A 24,737-nucleotide genomic window follows, 5' to 3' on the forward strand; every position below is an offset into this window, starting at 1 on the left:
GTATAGACTTATTAATTGTGTAATCGTTTCTGTACATATTTATTCTTCTTGTACCTTTGTATTTAAGTTTCCTTCCGGATTTTATCCTTTAGACCGCTTGATGTTCAGTAAACTCCGTATTTAATCCAGATGATAGCGATAAAGCGCGTTGGGGTTTGAATTTGCATGTAATGTCAGTGACGATAAAGTCCATTTTGGAAGCGCCCCAGTGAGCACGTAGATACGACAGCTCAAAGTGTTCGTCTACACAATAAATTATAGTTTCGGTCGAGACTTTGCTGACGCTGTGATGTAATGTAATGTCGTATCTATGTAAAGCCCGGTCTCTGAGCACGTAGAATTTTGTCTAATGACCCCAATCTACCCATCCTTATCGCTCGCGCGTAATTATGTTGCTGTTGCGCTCGCACACTCACTGCGGGCGCCCGTCGCACAGTCGCGACAGCAATATAATTACGCGCGGGCGATAAGGATGGGTAGCTTGGGGTCATTGGACAAAATTCTACGTGCTCAGAGACCAGACTATATGTAAGATATTTTTTTAAAGTGTTGTCGGTAGGTGCCGCGGCGGCGTCGCGTCGCTGCCGGTTGGTAGTGTCTGGGCTGGTCTTCTCATTCAGAGATCCGTGCCTCCCGCCTTTTTGTCATGTAAATATTGGTTTAGAACCATAGGATTATGTTTCTATAGGATGAAAGTATTTTATAATATTATACTCGCGCATTAATCTATTCTTGTGTTGTTATTTATAGTTATCCCCTTACCACTCAATGAATAGGTATTCCTCGTAATAAGTACCTGAAAAGCATTTTTATATCTATATTGAATTCAAGTTCATGTTGAATGCTGGCAAACAAGATCCTATCAGAGCCATGAAGATATTATTTATTAGGACAAAATGTCATAAACTTTGATAACATAGAAGTCACCCTTTGCTTTACACACAAAAGTATGCAATGTGCGGGTATCGAATCCAAACGCACCAAATTCCAAAGACTATACAGGGTGGAAACGATAAGTGATCTCACTCGATTATTTCTAAACTATACAAGATATCAAATCCTAGTTACTGACCCTGAAAGTGCTTCATGAGCTCTATCAAACGGTATCAATTATAATAGGTATTGTCAAAAACTTATTGTAAGACACATTTTTTTTGTTGTCACCAAACTACTTAGTACAAATGCAGTGCAGTGTGTGTTTACTTACCTGCCTGATCATAGCTGCTAAATCATGCGCGTTAAACGTATTGCGGCCGAATGACTTAACTCCACTTCAAACTCAATTTGCCTATACGAAACGAGTTTTAAATCTACTTACTGAGATAGAGTTCCCGGCAAATTGCAGAAAATTACGCAGATACGTCCATTAAACCCCGGCAGTGACTATCCCGGTTCAGCTCGATTTAAAAATGGCTTTAAACAACATCTTCAACACACTTGCTTGTAATGTGATTCTTAACACATGGGTTGTAAGTTCATAATGCAGGGCTTTTTCTAGCTATCACGTCAGTTTTTTCCACTACTTTTCACACTATAAGAGTAGGCGCACACCGTTGATTTTTCGTCAGCCGATAGTTTAGTCGGGCTGTTGATCAGTATGGGCATGTATGGGAGTGCGCACACTACGCCGATTCGATTTGGCTGATTCTTCATAAAATTTGAAATCGGGCACAACTATCGGCCAACTAAAAATCAACGGTGTGCGCCTACTCTAACTGTGTGGTTGCTGTTTTATGTGACATACTAAAGTAATTGATTTTAGAATATACAGCAGCTATTTTTAATGTTATTTTTGTGATTCTTTGGTAATTTTATCTTTCGTTTGATGAAAGTTGAAATAAGGAAAACTGATGAAAGTGAGGCAGGTAAATGAAAATAAAATATGTTTTGAATCAATTACTTTTTTTTTCGGGATGGACTGTATTCAATAAGTTAATTTTACATTTTGTTATACTTTTTATTAGAGGGTATAGTAATTTTATCAGTGGAAGTTGTAATTTTAGTCGTGTATCAAAGGTGCAATACAATTTTTTTTAAAGTTCAATCCTTTTTGCTATTTTTTTGTCGGCGAAATTTTAACACTAAACAATGCCGATTTATCTAATGCCCATTTTCACCATCAACCTAATTTTTAAGTGACCCCTATGGTAACACATAACAGGCATTTTGTTTTCAGAGGGGTCACTTAAAAATTAGGGATTAATTGTGAAAACGGGCTAGGTAAGTCTCCTAAAAGTAGCACTTAGCCTAAGTACCTACGTAGCTAGGTACTTTTCGTCGTTGGCCGTTCTTGACCTACCGTGTGTGCCTCTGTGGGCTTTTATCTTCCTATTCACAGAGAGCTTACTAAACCAAATAAATTCTGTTGTGATAAGACCTAGTGCTAAATTGTTTTTAACTCGCTTGTCAGGACTCTTAACTTCGTTACCACCTTTAAAGTGCCAGCGGGATGTGTGTGATATTATTACGGATAAAGTTTAGTGTATTTACAGTTAAAACACTAGCAAAAAGTGAAAAATAAGACGTAGGTACTTTACTAACTTTATTTTGTAAGCTGTGAGCACCAATGTTAGACAGATGCAAAGTACCGAACCCATTAATTTCCTTCATCTGCTACGTGGCTCCATTTATCTCTCTTAAAACCTAATTGGGACTTAGGTTCTGGTCGATCTGAAAAACATAAACCCGCTTGTGGAGTGTGGGTTATCTGGACCAGCTCCAATTCCACGCAGCAGTTCTGAACCACTGCATCATTTCGATTAACTAAAGTGAGTTATGATAAAAAACAAAACAATACCAATGAAATAAAATAAGCCGAATACAAAAAGGAGATTTGCACACGGCGAAAAATTGGGTTTATTCGCTTGGCGTTTTTTCGTTTTGCATTCCATTGAGACACGTTTTGATTGCTTTCAATACTAGCTAGCCGTAACTAGGAATTTCAACAGATACTTATTTCAGGTAGTGTAGGATAACTAAATATGGGAATTTTCAAAAAACTTGCTGTCATTTTTTTTTATTATTTAAACCGAATAAGTATATTAGGTAAGACTACGTTCAAATTCAATCAAGTTTTGATTAGATACCTACATCCCCTAGGTATTACGTAATGCCATCTAGGATACCTAATCTATACTAATATTATAAAGCTGAAGAGTTTGTTTGTTTGTTTGTTTGTTTGTTTGTTTGGTTGAACGCGCTAATCTCAGGAACTACTGGACCGATTTGAAAAATTCTTTTTGTGTTGGATAGCCCGTTAGTTCCTGAAGGCTTTAGGCTATATATCATCACGCTAAGACCAATAGGAGCGGAGCACCAATGAAGAATGTTTCAAATCAGTGATTTTTTTCCTTTTGAGAGCTGACGCTGCGTAAACGGTTAAAGTTACGCAAAAATCATGTATGACAGAATTGTTCCCCTTTAAAAATTCTAAAAAAAAGTCCGCGATAGCATATGTCTATCTTTTAAGGTTGGCTCATAGTAACCCTTTTTATGCAAAAAGAAATCTGTTTTAAATTAATGCATTATTTGCGNATAGTAAAGTAATCCACTGTGTGATAGTAAAGTAATCCACTGTGTGATAGTAAAGTAATCCACTGTGTGATAGTAAAGTAATCCACTGTGTGATAGTAAAGTAATCCACTGTGTGATAGTAAAGTAATCCACTGTGTGATAGTAAAGTAATCCACTGTGTGATAGTAAAGTAATCCACTGTGTGATAGTAAAGTAATCCACTGTGTGATAGTAAAGTAATCCACTGTGTGATAGTAAAGTAATCCACTGTGTGATAGTAAAGTAATCCACTGTGTGATAGTAAAGTAATCCACTGTGTGATAGTAAAGTAATCCACTGTGTGATAGTAAAGTAATCCACTGTGTGATAGTAAAGTAATCCACTGTGTGATAGTAAAGTAATCCACTGTGTGATAGTAAAGTAATCCACTGTGTGATAGTAAAGTAATCCACTGTGTGATAGTAAAGTAATCCACTGTGTGATAATAAAGTAATCCACTGTGTGATAATAAAGTAATCCACTGTGTGATAATAAAGTAATCCACTGAGTGATAATAAAGTAATCCACTGTGTGATAATAAAGTAATCCACTGTGTGATGTAAATCTGTGTGACATATATACACTGTGTGATATAAATCCGCTGTGTGAAATTGATTTGATGTCAGAACTCGTAACATTAACGGAATTAATTATAAAACTATTGCTGCGTGTCTTATGATTAATTTGTGGCGTACTTGGGATACAAAATAAACAAGAACTTAGATATTTTAACTTGCATAAAAGCTGTGTGAATATATTTCAGAACTGACAATTAAACTATTATTAGACCAAAATACTCGTGAATGTTTTTTCCATTTACAGGTCTTCGGAAATGACGGTGACCGCCGTGGGACACGGCCAATGCAGGATGGCCGAGTGTTATCGTCCACTTCTGGCACTGCTACGTCACNGGCACAGCTAGTAAGTAATAATTCTAGTGTGATTCTAGTCTTAATGTTCTTGTCATATCGTGAGTAATAATGTATGAAGGTAGATTAGTAATTAATTCTGGTGCCTAATCAACGTCTATCCAATCTAGGCCAGTCGAGGAATTTCTAAAATAGTCGGACTGTTTCTGGAAAATGGAGAAACCATAGAAGTTCAACTAGGTTGCAAATCTGAGTTGTGTGTAGAGCTTAATTATAGTTTTACGAAAGTGATATTTTAAATTATCGTCATTATTAGATAAGCATAATTTATTAATTTTATTAGCACCTCCCCAACCCATTTGGAGAGCGTAATGAGTATCTTTCATTTGCTTCTATTGTGCCTGTGCAGTGCCTAAAAACCTGATGACAATGACCATTTGTACCAACACTTTGGACAGATTGTCTATGCTTTTCCGTTCAACGGTTTATGACATAAAATATAAGGTCCTGCAGACGGTCCCTGCGGCGCACTCTCCTCACGACATTAGTTTCGACTGGAGATTTCCTCGGAGACGACGAAGGCCGATGTTTATAATAGTAGGTGAGTGCACAGGTTAATGACAGTAATTAATTCTACCCACCTAAATTTACCTACGTAAAAAGCAAAATTACGATCACGAGTACCTAGGCAGTTAATAAGCTTGAATTAAAATAATGAGCTTTTTAATCTAGTATTAAGAATTATAAAATATTCATTACTATTTATTTAAAATTCATCAGAATTAAAAGAAGTATTTAGATAGATAGATAGAGCAGCCAGCAGTAGTCATTAGCGGGTAATTAGGTAGGTACGTAAAATAAAATAAAAGAAGGTACTATCTGAAAATCCTTGAAGAGTGATAAAGAGTTGTGCGAATTCTCTGTTTTAAATGGGCCTAATTTACGTTGGGAGACAGCGGTGTCCGAAACAAGGTATTCTAAACACAGTGTGCTCACTTGTAGGGTAAATTTCTAGAAAATAAGCCCTCGTGATGGCAGAATATAGTCCGCAACATAAAGCTAAAAGTTCGCCATAATGACACTAATACTTTATTCAACTCTTGAATATTTTCGAAACGTTAGAAAACTGGGCTAAGTTAGGCACGTGCTCAACCATGCATGTTAGAGCCCCAGTGACTTTATAAGTACCTACTTACTTGGTTACTTAATGTAGCTTCTGAGTTCTAAAATGTTTCACTTTTCGTTCGTTCGTTTCAGCCAAATGACGTCCACTGCTGGACAAAGGCCTCCCCCAAGGTTTTCCACAATGGAATTCACTTTTACGACATTTATATTCTAGCGCTTAAATTACGAGCTAAACTGTAGAAATAGTTTTTGAAATAATTAAGTAGCAAGTGTTCTTTGTAGACAGACGTAGAAAATTTACGGAGGTAGAATAATGCCTTTACATTGTAATATGACTACAGCTACAACTTTATAATTGTTTTATTAGGTACAACAGACTATTTCACTCATTCACCCCCTACAAACTCTACTAACTATCTACCTTGTTGACTCAGTTAAGTGAGTCTTACAGTGACTTGGCCCACTTTTGGATTGGCCAAGTCACTGGTTTGAATTTTTAAATAGTTTTTCTTCCAGTGACTGGGTCCACCTTAAGATTTTGTTGATTTGGTGTTTAATCTATACTTACCTATAATAAATCTGAGAGAGGTCAATTCTGTATTTGAAATATATTTTCAAAATAATTATCAGGATGATTAGTGATCGATACTGATGCCAAAAATGCAATCAGTAAAATCTGTCTGTCTGTATGTTCCTTGTAGAAACAAAACTACTCGACGGATTTTAACGAAAGTTGGTACATTATTCTTCATACTCCTGGGCAGGTTATAGTGTACTTAGGAATTCCCACGGGAACGGGAATTTGGGGGAAAATCCTTTTGTATGAAAAATCTAAACAGCTTAAGTTAGACGCTTGAAATTTGGCATGCATGCACCTTAGTAAACTTAAAGCTTAGTAACAACAGGATATGCAAAATTCCCACGGGAAGGGGAGTTCGCGGGAAAAAACATTTGTATGAAAAAATCTAAACCGCGTAAGATAAATGAAGGGGTTAAAACGGGATCCATGCGTAGGTACGAAGTTGCGGGCGGCCGCTAGTTTAACACTAAAACACTGGAAGAAAATCTATTTAAAAAATTCAAACCAGCGACTTGGCCCGTGGACCAAGCTAAACGTGGGCCAAGTCACTGGAAGACTCACTTAACTGAGTCAAAACAATAGCAAGCCTATTGCCTCTGCTATCCAGTAGGTACTTAATGTGTTGGCCCTTCGCCAAATCTTTCCACAAATCATTGCACCGACTCCAAGCTTTGAGAAATGGGCGAGGCGTTTAGTCTTAGCGGTCCGGTTTCATTCATCGTACTATATTTTACTGAGATTTTCAGAGATATCTGAGCTTCAACTGGTTTTGCTATTTATGGGCATAAGACAGCCTTTGCAGCCCAAATATTTTAATTAAAATTTGGGGATACCGGTTTCCATTTTAAGTGACTAGTTAGATCTGACTTAGTAAGTAGGTATAGCCCCGCATGATACCAAAAGCTTACCTATATTTATATGACAGAAAGGTTTTGGGTTTCAAAGATCTCTAGAGCCATCCTATTTTATAGGTTTTGTTAGTTGCATTATTGTAGCGCTTGAAAATCTTAATTAATTTGTTATTGTTTTAATTCTTAACAATAATTAAAAGTGAAATTGCTTATTGACTCAGGAAAGTTGACTCATTACCAAATATTTCTGGAACAAAGTTGAAATAATTGTAGTTACTACCCATTGAATATTATTTAATTTGTATCGCGCCGCCTTATCCTGAATTTCGAGATGTTGAAGGAACAAACAAAATAACTTTAAACAATGTTGCTCTTTCATAAGCTTGTTCTTCATTTTGCTTAGCTTTTACATTTTATGTTTGCAACTTAATAATGAAAAAATTGTGTAGCTTATCGATCTTAAGAAATGGAACAAAGGTTACCCAGGAGCAAAAAATACAAAACTGTAAAAGTAATACAAATTGTAAAAGTAAAAACATGTACCAACCCTGACAATTACGTAGGCCGTCGCAGACGAAATTTAACTCGTAAAATATGATGGGACTCTTGAAAGGCTCAATATTGGATTCATACGATAAAATTATCCCCAAACTTTTTCTATAAGGCATCAGCAGCCTCGCAGAGGTTTGGCTGGCTTACTTATTTGTTGTTTGTTTGAAAATGGGAAGCCGGCGGTTCTCCTAACTCGGAGTACAGTTTTGTAATTACCCTTTGAAGGATAACGTAACTTGCTTGTAATTCTGAGAATATCAAACAAAAGGCATTATCCATGTAAAATTTACGAAGTTGATTATCCAGAGGTGTTGTGTTGTTTAATGATTGGGTAAGGTATACAGTTAATTTTTCTGATTCACAAAGCATGCAAAAACTAGGAATAGGCCTTTGAGTTGGGGCCGAATTTCAAGAGCGAAAATATTATCAATGGTTACATGGTCTTATTTTATTCTAACATATTACCTTATCAGTTACTTAGATCCCTTGACATTAACATCTGAGTGCGACGACAGAGTTTTGCTCGAGGACTTTATATTACTATTCTAGTGCTCGTTTGCTCATGATTTCTAAGTAGTTGGTTTTATTGAAGGGCACTGGTAGTAATATCAGTTGCTTATTGGTCCCTAGATGGTTCTCTTTGAGGCCTGTCGACAGGGACTCGGCTCGAATGATATGAGAGAACTATTTTAGCAGCTGGATCTATGACAGAGTTAAGCCTACTTAGGGATCGCACAGTTCCCTCTAGGGAGAGGTTCAAAAAAGGTAAGGTAATCTCGATTAGCAAGTCACGCAGGGCATAGGTACCTAATCTGTGCGCAGGGGTATGACCAAGAGATGAGAATACTTAGTCAAAAGTTCTTATGTGGTCTCCATTACGATAAATACTTATGGAAGCAAATCGTCATCATTATTTTGGTGAAGAAAGTGGTCAAATAAATGATAACGTTAAACAAATTAGAAAAATTAATTAACAAAAAAATTAAAACCGAGTAGAAAATAATTTCATTATTTATTTATTAGGACAATTGTATACTTCTTTATGATTGATACTCACGGAGTCGGTGCCAGCCTGCTCAGTGCCAAGCTCAAGAAATGTTCTAAATTAACCGGCACCGACTCCAAGAGAATACTGGTCTCAGCCGCACATTAAATAATGATCTCAATGTTAAAGGATAGAGCAGTAAACGTAAGTTATGGGGTGTTGATAGTACTTGATAGCGCTATAAAATTTCCCTATGTTATGGAGTAGGTATCTATACCTAAACCTCAACGATGATGCCCCTTTACGTTACCGTAAGTATGTAGTACAATATGAAAATTGAACCCTCTCAGTCGAAAGATTTCAGCTATACAATACGACCGAGGCGTTTCGACATTTCCTACGACATTTATGTATTGTTATGAACTGGAGAATTCAATATATTTGCTTTGACTACGCTATTGTGGTTTGTTCCCAAAGTCAAACATTTGCAATGTGAGTAAATAATGTCTGGTTATTAATATAGATCGTCTCAATCGATTTGATAGATGTTGGTTCTATCATATGTTATCGTCCACTTCTGGCACTGCTACGTCACAACCGGGGAATGCTGCTTCCTGCCGACTATGAACCGGAAACAATAGCGCCATAGTAGCAAACTAANTTTTTTTTGAGATTTTTTAAAAAAAAATTATGGATTTTTTTTTCTTCCAATTACTTATTGTAAAGAAAACTTAATAACTTTTAAACTAAGCGGTATATCCTGATAAAATAAAAACAGTAATAATGCTAAGTAACAGGCGATACTGAAAAAATACATAAAATACCCAGAAAATGCCAACAAATAATAAAAAATGATACTTTTTGAAAAAAATCTGCTTAAAAATTCGTATTATTTTGGTTATTTGATAAATTTCTCCAAAAAATGCCCCTATAACAGGTGGTTTTTATTACTTTGTATTATTCTCTATCGTATTATCTTTGTAAAACCAAAAATCGCATGTCTCTATACCTATCACAACATTTGCTATGATCGTTTGAACAAAGGCCTGCCACAACATTATTATCCGCTACAGGTAGAGACAATTTTAATTTTAACTAAAATGCTTATTTTACTTCGAAATCTTTTGTTTTTATTTGAAATGTAACTTGTCTGTATCAAAATTACAAATATAGAGCCATTTTCAGTTTCGTTGTTAACGAAGCGTTGAATGGCGCGCCCGGAGAGGCTTAGTTCAAACGATCATTGCAAGCGTTGTGATAGGGATAGAGACATGCGATTTTTGGTTTTACGAAAGTAATATGATAGGGAATAATACAAAGTAATAAAAACCACCGGTTATAGGGGCATTTTTTGGAGAAATTTATCAAATAACCAAAAAAACACGAATTAAAAGCATATTTTTTTCTAAAAGTATCATTTTCTATTATTTGTTGGCCTTTTTTGTGTATTTTATGTATTTTTTTAGTATCGCCTGTTATTTAGCATTATTACTGTTTTTATTTTATCAGGATATACCGCTTAGTTAATATGTTATTACGTTTTCTTTACAATGAGTAATTGGAAGAAAAAAAATTCTATAAAAAATTAAAAAAAAATCTCAAAAAATTTTTGACCTCTTTTTTGTCGATAAAAATAGGTCTAGTTTCATTTATTTTCATATGTACACTTTAACGTGACTCACACTGTAGTTTGTGAAACTTTAAAGTACCTGTTTTTTTTTTAACATACAAACCGTCTTCAATATCTTGTTTTAGATTCATCCGTATTCTGTTTATAGCAGCGTGTAATGAAAATATTTTTTTGAGTAAAACAGACATCTTTATAAGTAGAACCTTTGAGTTAACTGCGCATCTAGCGGCCGTGACGTCACAAGTCATATGCATTTCAGCAAAGTGCGCAGTTAGCTCGATCGGGTTGTTATTTTCGTTATGATTATTATAATAATATGATAGTAATAATAATATTTCTTACCTGAGAAGGACGCTCTGTGATCTCACTCAGGCCATCTCCTTCGCGCAGCAGCTGTAAAAAGGTGAAATAATTAAAATCGTTAGTCATCAGGTAAATTCATGAGAACCAAGCAGCCTATTCGAGCTACGGTAACTGGGTAAAAGTTAAGTTACTAAAAAAACTTTTGAGTCGATGGTGGCGTTCCCCGAGCCGAAAAACTCCGCTCCGTTAAAATTGTAGGTACAATGTTTGTTTATTCGTAAGTTTCGAAGGTGCAAGGTGACTTCATTCCACACGACGTAATACAGTACTTATTAATAATTCTGTGGTAATACACAGAACATAGATAAATACGTCAAGCGAGTCAGCTTATTTTTTATCAAAAACTAGCTGACCCGGCGAACTTCGTACCGCCTTAGCGTAGAGATTTTCTTTATATTTTTTTCCGTAAAAACCTTGTACAGAGTATTAGAAAACTACAAAAAAAAATCAGCCAAATCGGTCAAGCCGTTTTCATGTTATGTCGTGACAACGGAAAACGGGTTTCATTTTTATATAATACTAGCTGACCCGGCGAACTTCGTACCGCCTTAGCGTAGAGATTTTCTTTATATTTTTTTCCGTAAAAACCTTGTACAGAGTATTAGAAAACTACAAAAAAAAATCAGCCAAATCGGTCAAGCCGTTTTCATGTTAGCTATGTCGTGACAACGGAAAACGGGTTTCATTTTTATATATAGATAGAAGATATTATAAACTTTGAGAATTGGCGGGAAGAAAAGGCGCCAAAGTTTAACTGTCAAAGTCATATTGTGATGCGTTCATGAATCCAAAATTTTGTCACGTCACGTCAACGTCCACACTAACACATGTAAAATAAAAGTTTAAAATAATAGGTCTGATGTGTGATTTTTTACCTTGTCCACTTCAGGTTCAATCTGCTCGTTGGTGCCGCCCTTGTTGAGGGCACCCTTCTCCATTAAAGTGGCGCGTTTGGCTGCCAAGTACATGGATCTGTGGAGAAAATTAACAAAACTGTAGTAAAAACTCATAAGAAAACGCTGATACTTACGCAAGTTTGTGTAGGTACCTACTTGGTAACTTGAAACCAATCTGTGATGGCTATATCGTTTCATCCGGTGCGGGGATTTTGATCCGAGCAATCCGAGCGTCAATATTGTAGTGTGCGTGTGCACTCATGGATTATTTAGCGTGTACCGATAACATTCTAATGATCTCAGATTCAAACATTAGAGGAAGAATGGTGGCACCACCACCCCACCACCACGTCTTCATTGATGAAACGATCTATACACTCGGTGGTGGTCCGTAAATGAACTAAAGTCGCTGACATAGCTCGACGGATTAGCAAGCTGAAGTGGCAATGGGCAGGGCACATAGTAAGCAAAACTGACGGCCGATGGGGCAGCAAGGTTCTGGAGTGGATGCCACATACCGGAAAACGCAACGTGGGACCTCCACTCGCAACTTTTTGGAGTGGAGGCTACCGTTCACATTCACAAGGTGGTAAACACAAAGGTAGCAGAACGGCGCTGGATGCAGGCCGCTACCAACCGCGCGATATGGAAATCATTGAGAGAGGCCTATGTTCAGCAGTGGACGTCTGTAGCTGAAATGATGATGATGAAAACGCGAGTTTTATTAGTATTACATACCTCTTAATCGTAAGGTAGTAAAGCTCAGCGATAGCTCGCACGGAGTAGTCGGGAACGAAGGTGTGACGCAGCATGGAGTCCATGTTCAGGTTCTGCAGAGAGCCAAGAGACGAAGGCGCTGGCGCTTCAGCTGTAGACCAAAAATAATACAAACATTTAGGAAAGATACTCCTTTAGTCCTTAGTCATGAAAGTCATCTACTTTTCGCAAGAAGGTTTTAAAAAGCGCTTTCACACAAGTAAGAAGACCTGGGTTTTTAAAGACAGGACATGCAAACAAAATAAAGGACAAAGATAAGAAATAATATAAGATTTATCAAGAAAATAAACAAAAATGCAAAAAGTAAATTACAATAAAAAAAAAAAGAACAAAAATAATGGAACAAAGAAAAAGAATCTGAGAAATTAAAATAAACAGGGCAAGCTAAATAAAACTTTAAAAACCTACAAAAAGGACAGCAAAACAAAAAAAAGGAAAATAAAGTAAAAAAATAAACAATAATCCACTCACCGACGCCGATGTTCTGCGTGAGCGCTTGCACGCCGAAGTACGTGAACGGACCGGACTCGAACACGAGGTTCTCGCGGCCCACCGTCACCTCCACTCGTCCCTCCAGGATCAGGACGAAGTAGTCCACCTGGAGAATAAAAATAATAAATTCAGAGACTGTCATAACGAATTGTTGGCTGCAGTGGCGTATATGGTGGCAGGACTGGTATGGCAAAATTTCGTTCGGCTACTTCTTACCGAACGGGTTAGATAATGAGTGGTATTTGTTATAATAAATAATTAATTACTAACATCGTTGTATAAATAAATAAATAAAAAACGTTTATTTGGTACACCACAATACAAATTACAAATTAAAACTTAAAATTAAAATAAAATTGTACCAAACAGGTAAATAAGGCACCCATTTACTAACCATGTGGATCATTATTATCTTTATAAATAAATGTTATTGAATTGAATTGAAATGAAAATGGGCTGAGCCCCCGACGGGCCTCAGATGGTATAGTATTAGTTACGCTACTGGTTAGCGGTAAAGTGTAGCGTCATGTATGTAGTAGTTTTGTTTTATTTTATAAAATGCCAAGTGTAATTTTAAACAAAGCTTGGGTCGAGATTGAGAACACTCGAGAAGTTAAGTAAATAATTGACAACGAATATTAGCAAACATTTGGATACGGCGTGTTTTATTTTTCTTTAATCAGAAAACCACAGCTTTTTATAATAAATCAATATTTATTGATCGGCAATTCAGTTAATTTCAGTCCTAACCAGTCGTACAGTCACATGTAGAAAAATAGACAAAAAAACACAATTTTTATTCGTGAAGTGCTCCACCGTGACTAAAAATCCTGAAATTATGCACAATTTCCCGTCACCCACGCGTCCCTCGAATCGTTTTCAAGAAATCCAGCGTTCTATTTGCTGAAATTTTTCGTCCAAACCTGTATGAGAAAACCTTTCTACAGTCTCATAAAATCATGTCAATGAGGGTTTTCGCGATTGAAAAATCCGCCAGATGGCAATACGTAGACGAGGTCCAAATGCTGCATGATTGGTGGATTTTGACATAATTATCTGTCAATGTCATGTCAAAAATAACCAATCATGCAGCATTTGGACCTCGTGTCTACGTATTGCCATCTGGCGGATTTTTCAATCGCGAAAACCCTCATTGATTGTATTTTGTCTCCTTACCGGTTTTCCCTCCTGGAAGACGTATCTCTTGGGGTCGTTCCTGTCTTCGTCGCCGCGCAGCTTGATGTGTTGTATCACGTCCTGCTTCAGTAGACGGCGGAGTACCGTCTCTGAGATCAGCTCGGGACGGAACGGGTCCACGCCTGGAAGAAGGATTTAGGGGCTTATGCTGAGAGAATTTAGGTTTAATTTTGTAACTGTCCCTGTTTGTTAGGAAGTCGTTGGTCTAGCGGTCATTAAACGTTGTTAGGTCTTGATAGAGGGATCCTTCAAGGCACTATTCTAAAACTAGTGCTATTCCTACTTGTATGTGTTGTACTTTTTGAGTAGGTACTTGATGGTCAATTGTTAAGACTTGTCAGATATTGAGGTGGCCCTCAAAGGCTATAAAGTCTTGCAAATAGAGACTTCCTCGGGGCACCATATTTGGTCCCTTACAAGTGGGAGATCCAAGGCACCAACATTTTAGGATCTTGACAGTTTCCACTAAACTATTTATAAATGTGAAGTCTCCCAAGGTTCTATTTTGAGACCATTACAAAATGGGGGGTCTTTCAGGGTACTTTCTTAGGACCATTGCAAAATGGAAAGTGCTCTAAGGCACCGTTTTGGGAGCATTGTAAAATGTGGAGTCTCTCAAGGTACTATTTTGGGGGCATTGTAAAATAGGGGGTCCTTCAGGGTAAAATATTAGGACCATTATAAATTGAGAGTTATATTTTGGACCCTTGAAACTGAGAATTGCCTCAAGGTACTATTTTGGGACCATTGCAAATGGACGGTCCCTCAAGGAACTATCTTGGGGTCATTGCAATATGGGGAGTCCTTCAGGGAATCATATTTAGACCCTTGCAACTGAGGAGTGCCTCAAGGCACCATTATAAGACCATTACTATTCCTACTTATATTAATGTAATGTACTCACTGGTGTTGAGGAACTGGAAGGTTGCCAGCACCAGCTGCGGGGAGACGTGCACCTTCTGATGATGCTGGTGGCCGGCGAAGGCGGCTAAGTCCTGCACCTTGTTGGCGGGGCGCGTCAGACGCTTCTTAGTCCTGTTGTCGCCTGTGGAGCAATGTTGAGAGTGAGTTGGTTGTTTTGTTGCTAACATGTATTTTTACCCTATAACTGGTATTTATATTTTTCCTTATTTTATCCCATTAAACTTTAAAATATGGTGGCATCAATTCTGCCTCCACTAGTTAGAGGCTTCAAGAGTTTGTTGATTTTTACGCCTCTTTTAGCTACAGAATGTCCGCTGCTGAACATAGGTATCTTCAAAGATTTCCAAATTCCACGTTGTTGAATAGTTTAAATTGGATTTAAAGAACATAAATAGAAATAGGGATAGTTTAGTAATTTCAATGACACACTTATAACTTTTTGACAGAGTAGAAATTGGACTACTACTCGGACCGATATGCGAACATATTTAAAGACCCGGTGTCCACCAAGGAAGCCGATTATTGGAGAAGGAAATCTGATTGGTTATTCAAAACTCCGCTCCAATCCGCCTTGGTGAAAAACCGGAACGGAAAGTTTGATACGACGTCTGTATCTAGTCTCGTGTGTACTCACTGATGACGTCGGACTCGTCCACGATCTCGGCCTGGATCATCTCCTCGATGACGTCCTCCAGGGTGACTAGCCCCACGGTCTCGTAGAGCGGGTCCCCGTCGCCCTCCTCGATGCGCTGTACGAATGCCATGTGGCCCTTGTGGCCTGGGGAGAAAAACATGAAAATTTAACTTCATAAGTATTCATATTTTCATATTCATATTCATTTATTCACTTCGCAATGTTACAAAAGTACCAACAATAAAGGGTAGTAGGTACAAGATGTTCAGAGCGTTACATTGCTACCTCCTAGAGGTAGGTATGTGATTTGTAAACAATAAAATTAGGCATTAGGCATTTAAATTGGTTAAAAAACTTAACGCCCATATTCACAAGCGATGCTTGCTTAAGTGAAGCAGCAAATCGAACACACAAAAAACTCATTAAAACTCATTTATTTCTGTAAATAGGCTTAAAAAAAGCACTTTTACACGTCCCAGTATTAACCCTACCACTGCTTCAGGACAATAAATGGGCCAGTGCTGAGAAGAAGCAGCGCAAGAAACTCAGTAACTATTGTCAGCCTCATTTTCAAAGGTTTTCAGACTTTAAAAATACATAGTTATAAATATTTATGCGAGCTAGACAGTTACGCATCCCAAACATTTTTATCTTTTAAATAATCATCGACTTTATAGTAGCCCTTTTTCATGAAGGTACTTACATATTACATTACTTACTATTATTTACATACTTACGTTTCATTAAGGTAGAAATTGGTTAAAAAACTAACGCCCGTATTCACAAACGATGCTTGCTTAAGTGAAGCAGCAAATCGAACGCACAACGTTGAAGAGCTCTGTGATTGGCTCGTGTATCGTCCTGTGGTTCCACGCGCACTGTGAGACCTCATAGTAATGTTTGTGAATACGGGTGTTACAGTCATTGAAATCGGTAAAAGGGCCCTTTGGGTCCTTTTCCACCAGTTTTTCTAGGATCAGTGATGCTGGATTCCGCAAAACTGGACTGTCATGTGATAAAGTATGAACACATAGTTAATTGCAAATTCGAACTGATCGGTTTTTTGCGGAACACTGCAAACGGGATGTTCGTGTGAACATTTAATTTAATATTACCATAGATTAATCCTGCAAAAAGCTGTTCTTGAAAAAACGGTATGTCTCCGTGGGAACAAGCTCTAACGTGGTGTTGAAAACGAAGGCTTTACTCTATTCACACAGATTCATAAATTTTTAGTAGGTAAGTAAGTATCCTACGACTACAAAGAACGCTAATCACAACTTTATTTAGATGTTGACGAAGACTACACTCTGCTTCAGATGAAGCCTTGACCTTGATTGGTCGAGAACATACTAATTTGAATTCAAGCATGAATCGTATCGTGATTTCATTGTTTTCAGAAATGATGAATGGAGTTTTTGCATTTCAAGAAGGCTAATAATATAAAGTTTGTTTTACGATTCTAGTTAAACGTGTTACTTCTGAAGTTACGCACTGATATGCCGATTGCTAGTCTACAACGTAAGATGGCACATAGAGAAAATCATTGTCAAATTATTCCCTTTTAATAGTTGCGATATTACTAAAATAATTTATGTGTTGGCGTCTGTCTGTACACTTTCGATTTCACCGAAATCAAATCTACAACTAGGTAACCTAATGTAACATCGACTACAGCACAAAATGGCATTTTCAGGACGTTTACATTTGAAATTGAAGAAACTTTCTTTCTATTGAATAAAGGGACCATTCCCACCTCTCGTTCCAACCGCTGCAACTCCTGTGTAGCCAGGATCTACAGCTTTTTAATTAAAAGCAAATACAGCGGAATTTTAGCATATTATTCATAATTTATAGCATCATCCACCGCGAAACGCTATCAAAAATTGGCACTAATCTGCAATAAAAATCCAGCCAGATATAATCCAACTGACGGTGTGTACGTCACTTGAACTGTTGCCAGAACGGCCAGACGGTGTGTAGGGTTTCCAAGTTTTTGTGCAAAAAAAGTTGTACGAAAAATAAAGTCAAGGAACAGTAGCCATGTATCCGATCTTCCCGTAGATATCGTAAGAGAAGAAATATGCGAACATCGAGCTTCTCCAAGCCATCTGACCAGCATGGGAAGTGTAGGCCAAGTCATTTGTTTCCCTCTTAGTAGGGTTTCTGATTTCTCGACTTATTTTTTTTCTCGAGTTTCGAGAATTCTCGAGGCCAAAGTCTCGAGTTTTCTCGGGTCTCGAGTCTTTTAATGAAAACTGCTGAAATCGGTTGAAATTTAATAAAAACACAGGTTTTTTAATCTAATATTACCTACTTTTATGAACAACAATCAATATTAGAATTTAGTAACACTTATTTTGGTAAGGAAAGAAACAAAAAATAAAATCTTCTTTTATAATTAATATTTACTAATAATCATAACAAAAGTCATAAAGTCGCATGTTGTTTAAGGATAAATAACAATAAAAATCTGGAACTACAATTTTTTTCTCGTCTCGAATGAAGCCAAATTTCTCGAGTTTTCTCGAGTTCGAGAAAGCTCGAGCAGAAACCCTATCTCTTAGTTAATGATAATGAGAAATACCTACATCACAATATAGACTGAAAAGTTCGCCTCTACGTTATTCTCAGTTTGGCCCTAAGGTTGACTGGAGGAGAATGCCGACTGGCATTAAGTACGCCTTATGTATAGTGTAAAATGTACATGTAAGTTCTAAATAAATAAATAAATAAACGTCTGCTACTGTAAGTTTAGTTTTGTAAAGTACTCAGATCAAAAAGAGTTGAGACTTATATCGACAACTCCATGTTTTTACGTTTTGCGTGGGAACAACTTACCTACTTATAAAAAAAATGTTTTTATATTGAAAAAGAAAGATTTTAGTTTTCCTTTAAAGAATAGTTTCAGGAAAAAAAGGGAAAGTAAAATACTGTTTTAAACAGTACACTTGGAAACCCTAGCCGTGTGTGTCTAATTTTTGCATGATTCACGGCCGCCCAGACTAATTTACGAGGGCTTGCACGTGCTTCGAGCGTTTGAAGATTTTTAGAGATACGCGCAAACATGTTTGACAGAGCGCCATTTAGCGCCAACCAAAGATTTCTAGAGTCGGAACTATTCCCACCTCTCGTTCCCACCACTGCAACTCAATACTCAATACTCAATATGTTTATTGCTTTATAAACTCCTGTGTATCTAGCCAGGATCTACAGCTTGACCGCCAATAACCCAACCAGTGAAGGCCAAGTTTGTCCCGGGGGAAAGTTAAACTGTTATTGGACCCGAAACGAATTTAATCAGAAGAACATTAGGAGGATCACTTTTAATAGTTTTCGAGTTGTTTTTATTTTACAACAGGTACAGGATTTTAGCTAGTTTACATTCGTGTTATGGATTTACAAATACTTCTGAATCAGCTAGGCCTAGTCAATTTTGCGCAATTTTACGACGATTTATTATTTAGCCACGATAGCCGAACGATGAAGGGGTCGGACCGGCCGACTCGTGATCCGAGGAACGCGGGTCGAATCCCGCCGCTACTTAACTATTGTGGTGAGCCCACTCGTGACACAAGCATATTTAGCTTAGTACGAGGGGCTACAATACAATTACTAATAATCTTTTTTTTTAATCTTCATTCCAACCACCACACTGTCAATAGTAATTAATTACCTACCTACATTGCTTCAATTTAATGTCATCACTACTGTAGTTTTATTGTCGAAATCAATTTAGATCAAGCCCAGATTAAACACGTCAAATTCCAGGCATCCAAAATTATTTTTGTGGAATAAATCTGAAGATCTGGAACAGTACGATTCATATCTCCATCTTTATAATTACGCTGACCCATTTTTCGTGTAAAATATGCTTTTCTTTAGTTAAAAATACTTGAAACAAGGCCAGAGTTCGGCCTTGTTGGTTACTGATACTGATGTTCTTTGGACTGTAGGCAAATAATAAACTGCATGTATGCTTATGCTTGTTTTTTAGTAAAACCACATTTTAGTCACTTCCAATTTTCAGTGACTGATTAATCACGTTCTTTCATAGTCGTGAAGATAGATAGTCTATCTGTTTCATTACATCATTCACTCTTAAATCATAGAACAGATTTAGATGATTTGGAAATATAGTTAAGGTTCGAGACCCATGGAAACTGTATTGCTGTATGAATGAATTCTAAATAAATAAATAAACTATCGGATAGAAGGGAGACATGCACGTGGTTAAAACTTTCTGTAACACTGAGATTCACGCGGGCATTTAAAAGCTAGTGGACTATTTAGCTAGTGCCTCATGCAAACTTTAACGGTGTTTTGCAGTAAAAATAGGCGGTTTGAAAGTGTGAAAAGAACTATGATTATAATATTATTATGACCCGATTAAGTAGATACTTATCAGGAGAAAAAAATATTTTTTCGGATTTTGAAAAACAATAAAACATCAAAATTCAACATTATGTCGCCAATGCCAAGTTGTTTGTCGGGAGGACACACAAAAAGTCGGGAGTATCGCGCCAAATCCCGACCCTCTATCATACTATGGTTGTTTTTGATGCACTCACCTTCCTTGAATTGCTTCAACATGACATCCAGCGTAACATCCTCAAATACGAAGTTGCACGGGTTCTGGTAGTACTGGCAGAGAGTGCGCAGCGGCGTGTTGTCGTCGGGGTCCACGAACGCCAGGTCCTTGATGAACAGGACTGTGACGATGTTGCCGCGGCTTCCATCGTACACCGGTATGCGGGAGTAACCTGCGGACGACGGAATGGGTGAAGCGAGTGTTTTAACGCGATCACGATACGCTCTTGGCTCTTGCCTATGAACGACACCTAATATTATCATGTCATATTGGGTGACATTGACCTTGATTCTAGCGGGTCGCGTGATTGGTGTAAGTAGATAATATTATTTTGCTTTACGTGGCATCATTATTAGCATTGTACTTTACACAGTGTATAAGTGTTTCGAGAATAATAATTATGTTTACTAAGTTATGAATTCATCTACATGAATATTCACGGAGGAAAAGTTAAAAACGTAGCATTTGTAGTGAGTTCCATAAATTTTAGGAAATAGGTACTATAGGCCACAGTTCCAGCACTTCCAGCCGTTATTTCCGGTCATGTCGTCTCGTTCTATCGCAAAGAATCATCATTTGTTGCGAGCGAGAGAAAAAACAGAAATAGGTAGCTGGAACTGTGGCCCACTGTACAATGTAACATAAATAACGTATTAAAATGACATAAGCTTTCGATAAGTCACGTGGTCAGTATCAGCGCCATCTAGTGGTGCCTACTTAAAACTACGTGCCTACGTCAAAGTCTACACTCCTTGGGGATCGGGAGTGTAGACAAAATCTTCTACTAACCTGGTAATTTCTTCCAGATTCACTCCATGATTTGTGTAGGGCAAGTCCTTCAATCCTTCATGCTAAATAATTATAAATGACCTGATGATAATGATTTTAATCTTTTATTACTTACCCGACTTGACGATCTCGCTCATAGTCTCAAAATCGAGGACGCTGTTCATGGGCAGCATGAAGCAGTCCTTCAGTTTGGTCATGACATCCTTCACGGTCTTCTTACGAAGGTCCAAGGCTCCGGAGATGATGTTCACTTCCTCTTTGTCCAGGTCATTCACGTGGTTCGTCACCTGCGGAAGGAGTGAACGAATGAGTGAACGGTTAATTTGAACTTCGAACTTAGAATAAAACAGGGAAGATACGGCATGTGCTATGGAAAAAAATCTCTGACAAAATGGCGAATGTCAGTGTCAGTCAAAGTCAAAGCTTTTATTTAGTTCTTAGGATCTTGCCAGGGCGCTTATAGACGTTCCAAATAGCTTGGCCTACCACCACTTCAGGAGAACATTATGGGCTGGTGCTGAGGTGTGGCGGAAGAAACTCAGTCACCTTTATCAGTGAGTGGAAATTGAGTTTTATTGTATTACATAAATGAAAAGTGATGCCGTGAACTTTGTTTTTAGCTCATGAATTTATTGTTACTCTTGTTAAAAATACAAGAAGGCTCTGCGCGTTTAATGTGTAGGTTACCGATGACATCTGTCAAAAATGATGTCTTAGGTAGTAGGACTTCATTTGAGCGTGATACTTTCTAGATGTCTAACACTGTGGGTCTAGACAAAGTGCAAATTATAATTGCAAACCAGTCGAAAAGTGGTCGAAACGCCCCTTTTTTGTATGGAGTTTTGACGGATTCGATTTTCGATTCGATCAAAAAGTGCGTTTTGACTAGGGGGGCTGAACCGTCCCAGGTATGACATTGTCATGAGGGCAATACTATCAACTGGGTTGTTAGTTCCGATTTTTGCCACTTGACTTTTCAGAATCGTGGGACATTCAATTGAGTATGTCAGACCGATGACATCTGTCAAAAATGATCATGAATGATGCCCTAGGACTTCATTTGAGACAATTTTCAAGCCGTATCTTCGCTTTTTGTTTTAATCTAAGACCTCGAACGAATGAGTGAAAAGATACTTGACGATACTTGTCATTACATGCGGCGTTGTTGTTTACCTGAAACTGAATGATGAACGGTTGGGTTATTGACAATTGAGTGAATGGATGCAGTCGGTCAGTTCGGTCTTTTGGCGGGAACAGACTCGTGCCATGATATTTGTAAAGGTCATAGCAGACTTATCAACAAGGAATCAACACCGTATCGCCTTTCGTGCGCTGTCAATCGCGAGGCGAGAAGTTTACGTTGTTACGGTGCGGATAAATGTGCAGTTTCATACAAAGAATACTGACCACCTTGATACGTGTCGATACGGTTACATATATCCCTTTCCGGGTTGTTTAAGTGTGCTATGTCCTTAATACTGACAGTGTAGTAATTGGAATGAAGGAATGACAGTTATAGCGCGAAAAGGTTATTTGTATGCGGGGAGATTTTGAATATCACTAACGAAGGAACAAAGGAAGGAATGTCGATGTCGACATTGGCAACACCAGTGTGCTGTAAATTCGCACCATTGAAGCCATTAGACAGAATAATAATAAGGAAGGAATGACAGCAACATCGGAGGAAGGAATGAATAGTTTTAGTGCATTTCCCCAAATATCTTGACACGTATTGGTGGCAATTGTTAAAGCTTTATGATTTTATGATTAAATTCGATATTCCTATGTTTTGTTAATGGGTTAGTTTAAATATATTATTAGTTTCAAATTCAAATTTTTTATTAGTAGGTATGCAGGCCCTTTTCATGACTTTTACACGTCCCAAATATTATTATAGCTTGCCCTACCACCACTTCGAGGTCGGGACAACATATGGGCTGGTGCTGAGAAGAAGTGGCGGAAGAAACTCAGGGAGAGTTTCTTTGATACACATTTTAAAGTGAAATAATCATCACAGTTTTAAATGTCACCTTGTGCCAAATTCAAATCGTCATCTTTTTATGAGTCATTGTATCTTTTTACGAGTTTTATTTAAGTAAAAATAATCTTGTTATTTTCATATTTGGCACAGTTACTAAAGATACGCTAAAAACTGCCAATGGGCTAGTTGAAACCACCCTAGTCAATGGACGTCCTTTTTTATGAGCTGTCAAAATGCAGTCTTCCATAGATGTTACGGCAAAGACAGGATGTGACGTCACTTTTTCGCCAACTCAATTGACTTACTAATATTATTTTTAAAGGTCCTAAAACCTTTTATTAGGGTCGATTGACGAATCGGGTTTTCTGAGATAAAACTATTCTTTTAGTAAAATTGTACCTTGATGTTATTGTTTTTTGGTGTTAATTTAGCCCAATTTGCCCACACAGCAATCACAGCATAGCCAAGAGATCTTCCTTTACTACCTACATGTTTTTTCTACGCTACCATCACCTTCTTAAATTCGTAGGTACCCATTCCCAATCACCTTAAAGTATAAAATTGAAACATACCTTGACCAACTCCTTCAGTCTCTCTCTGTTGTAGTGGGTACCAATCTCCTCTCCTAGGAAGTAGTCCAGGAGCTTGCTTGTAGGCCAAGCGAGGGGTGCGCAAATGCCCATCACGATCTATACAACAAAATAAAACTATTAGTTCATTCGTTTCAGCCAACTGACGTTCACTGCTGGACAAAGGCCTCCCCCAAGGATTTCCACAATGACCGATCCTGGGCTTCCCGCATCCAGGCACTTCCCGCAACCTTTATCGGATCTTCGTAAACCTAGTGGGAGGCCTGCCCACACTACGTCTCCCCGTAAAACTTTAGTATTAATACTTTTTCATTTTTAGTTTCCAGCTTTGTTAAATAAGGGATCAGCTCTCAGCAGTCCGAATTATTCTTTTTAGCAGCAACTGGGAAGCTCTTGGCTTGTATCTCCATTGATGGTAAGTGGTGATCAGGCCGAAGGTGGAAGCGAGATTCACCCGGAATCCTCGCCCACAGAGAAACTGGCTATCTTACCTCCAACTGCCGGTACACAGCAACGCTGTTAACATTGATGCTATGGCGACAGACTTAGACCTAAGTCAGACGACAGTTACAGACATTTTACCTGTAAAATGGTGGTCTGTCGCCATAACAACAATGTGAACTGTATTGTTATATTTCGGCAGTTAGAGGTAAGATAGCCAGTTCCTCTGTGGTTGAAGATTCCGGGTGAAGCTCGCTTTCAGCTTCGGCCTGATCATCACTTACCATCAGGTGAGATGCAGGCCAAGAGCTTTCTCGTTGTAGATAAAAAAAAGTATATTTCAAGATGTGTCAAGTACCAACCTTCATAATCCAAATACTCTTCGCTCCGACCAATAGACCATGTCTAGCGCAGATGGCCTGAGGCGTGATTTCGGCAATAAACACGATAGCCAAAGTGGATCCTATAACAGCCACAAGACCTGACGTCAAATCGTCCAGGATAACCGTAAATGTACTGTTCACAGCCACGTTACTCAACAAAATTGTACATAGAAGATAGTTTCCATGTGCACGCACTGGCATGATCGCTCTGGCGTACTTTCTTTCCTTCTCCGATCCTGTGTTGGCTATGATCTTCAATTCTGTGCGATCTAAGGCCATCAGACCAAGGTTCAGACCAGAGAAGAGAGAGGCAAGCATCAGGAGAATCACGATCAGCACCAGAGAAGCCCAAAGCGGCAACAGTTTGTTGTGCGTCGCCAAAATCTTCCAGTCTTCGTTGCCTTGATGGACAAACTCGTCGTTTGGAGAATTTCGCGCGCAAATGTAGAATTTGTAGCCCTCTAAAGGCGGTGGGGCTGTCATGTCCAGGATTGCAGAATCTTCTTCTGCTGAAGTTACCTGGAAATAATGCAAT

General features: G+C 38.0%; 1 protein-coding gene across 1 annotated transcript in view; it reads right to left on the reverse strand.

The window, feature by feature from the left end:
• Positions 1-10,435: 10,435 nt before the first annotated feature.
• The window catches only part of LOC114358340 (metal transporter CNNM4), a 55,169-nt gene continuing 40,867 nt past the window's right edge, over positions 10,436-24,737 (reverse strand). Inside the window, exons 3-13 of the mRNA XM_028312275.1 lie at positions 24,182-24,721; positions 23,361-23,477; positions 20,923-21,094; positions 19,999-20,190; positions 15,428-15,571; positions 14,774-14,914; positions 13,849-13,991; positions 12,652-12,778; positions 12,142-12,271; positions 11,383-11,479; positions 10,436-10,537 (exon numbers count right to left, since the gene is read on the reverse strand). Of these exons, the coding sequence (XP_028168076.1) occupies positions 10,451-10,537; positions 11,383-11,479; positions 12,142-12,271; positions 12,652-12,778; positions 13,849-13,991; positions 14,774-14,914; positions 15,428-15,571; positions 19,999-20,190; positions 20,923-21,094; positions 23,361-23,477; positions 24,182-24,721 (1,890 nt within the window). The 3' untranslated portion in view covers positions 10,436-10,450. The remainder of the gene's footprint in view (positions 10,538-11,382; positions 11,480-12,141; positions 12,272-12,651; positions 12,779-13,848; positions 13,992-14,773; positions 14,915-15,427; positions 15,572-19,998; positions 20,191-20,922; positions 21,095-23,360; positions 23,478-24,181; positions 24,722-24,737) is intronic.

Source organism: Ostrinia furnacalis, unplaced genomic scaffold (assembly GCF_004193835.3).
Source record: "Ostrinia furnacalis isolate ACB-3 unplaced genomic scaffold, ASM419383v2 OfSCF3877, whole genome shotgun sequence".
Taxonomy (NCBI): domain Eukaryota; kingdom Metazoa; phylum Arthropoda; class Insecta; order Lepidoptera; family Crambidae; genus Ostrinia; species Ostrinia furnacalis.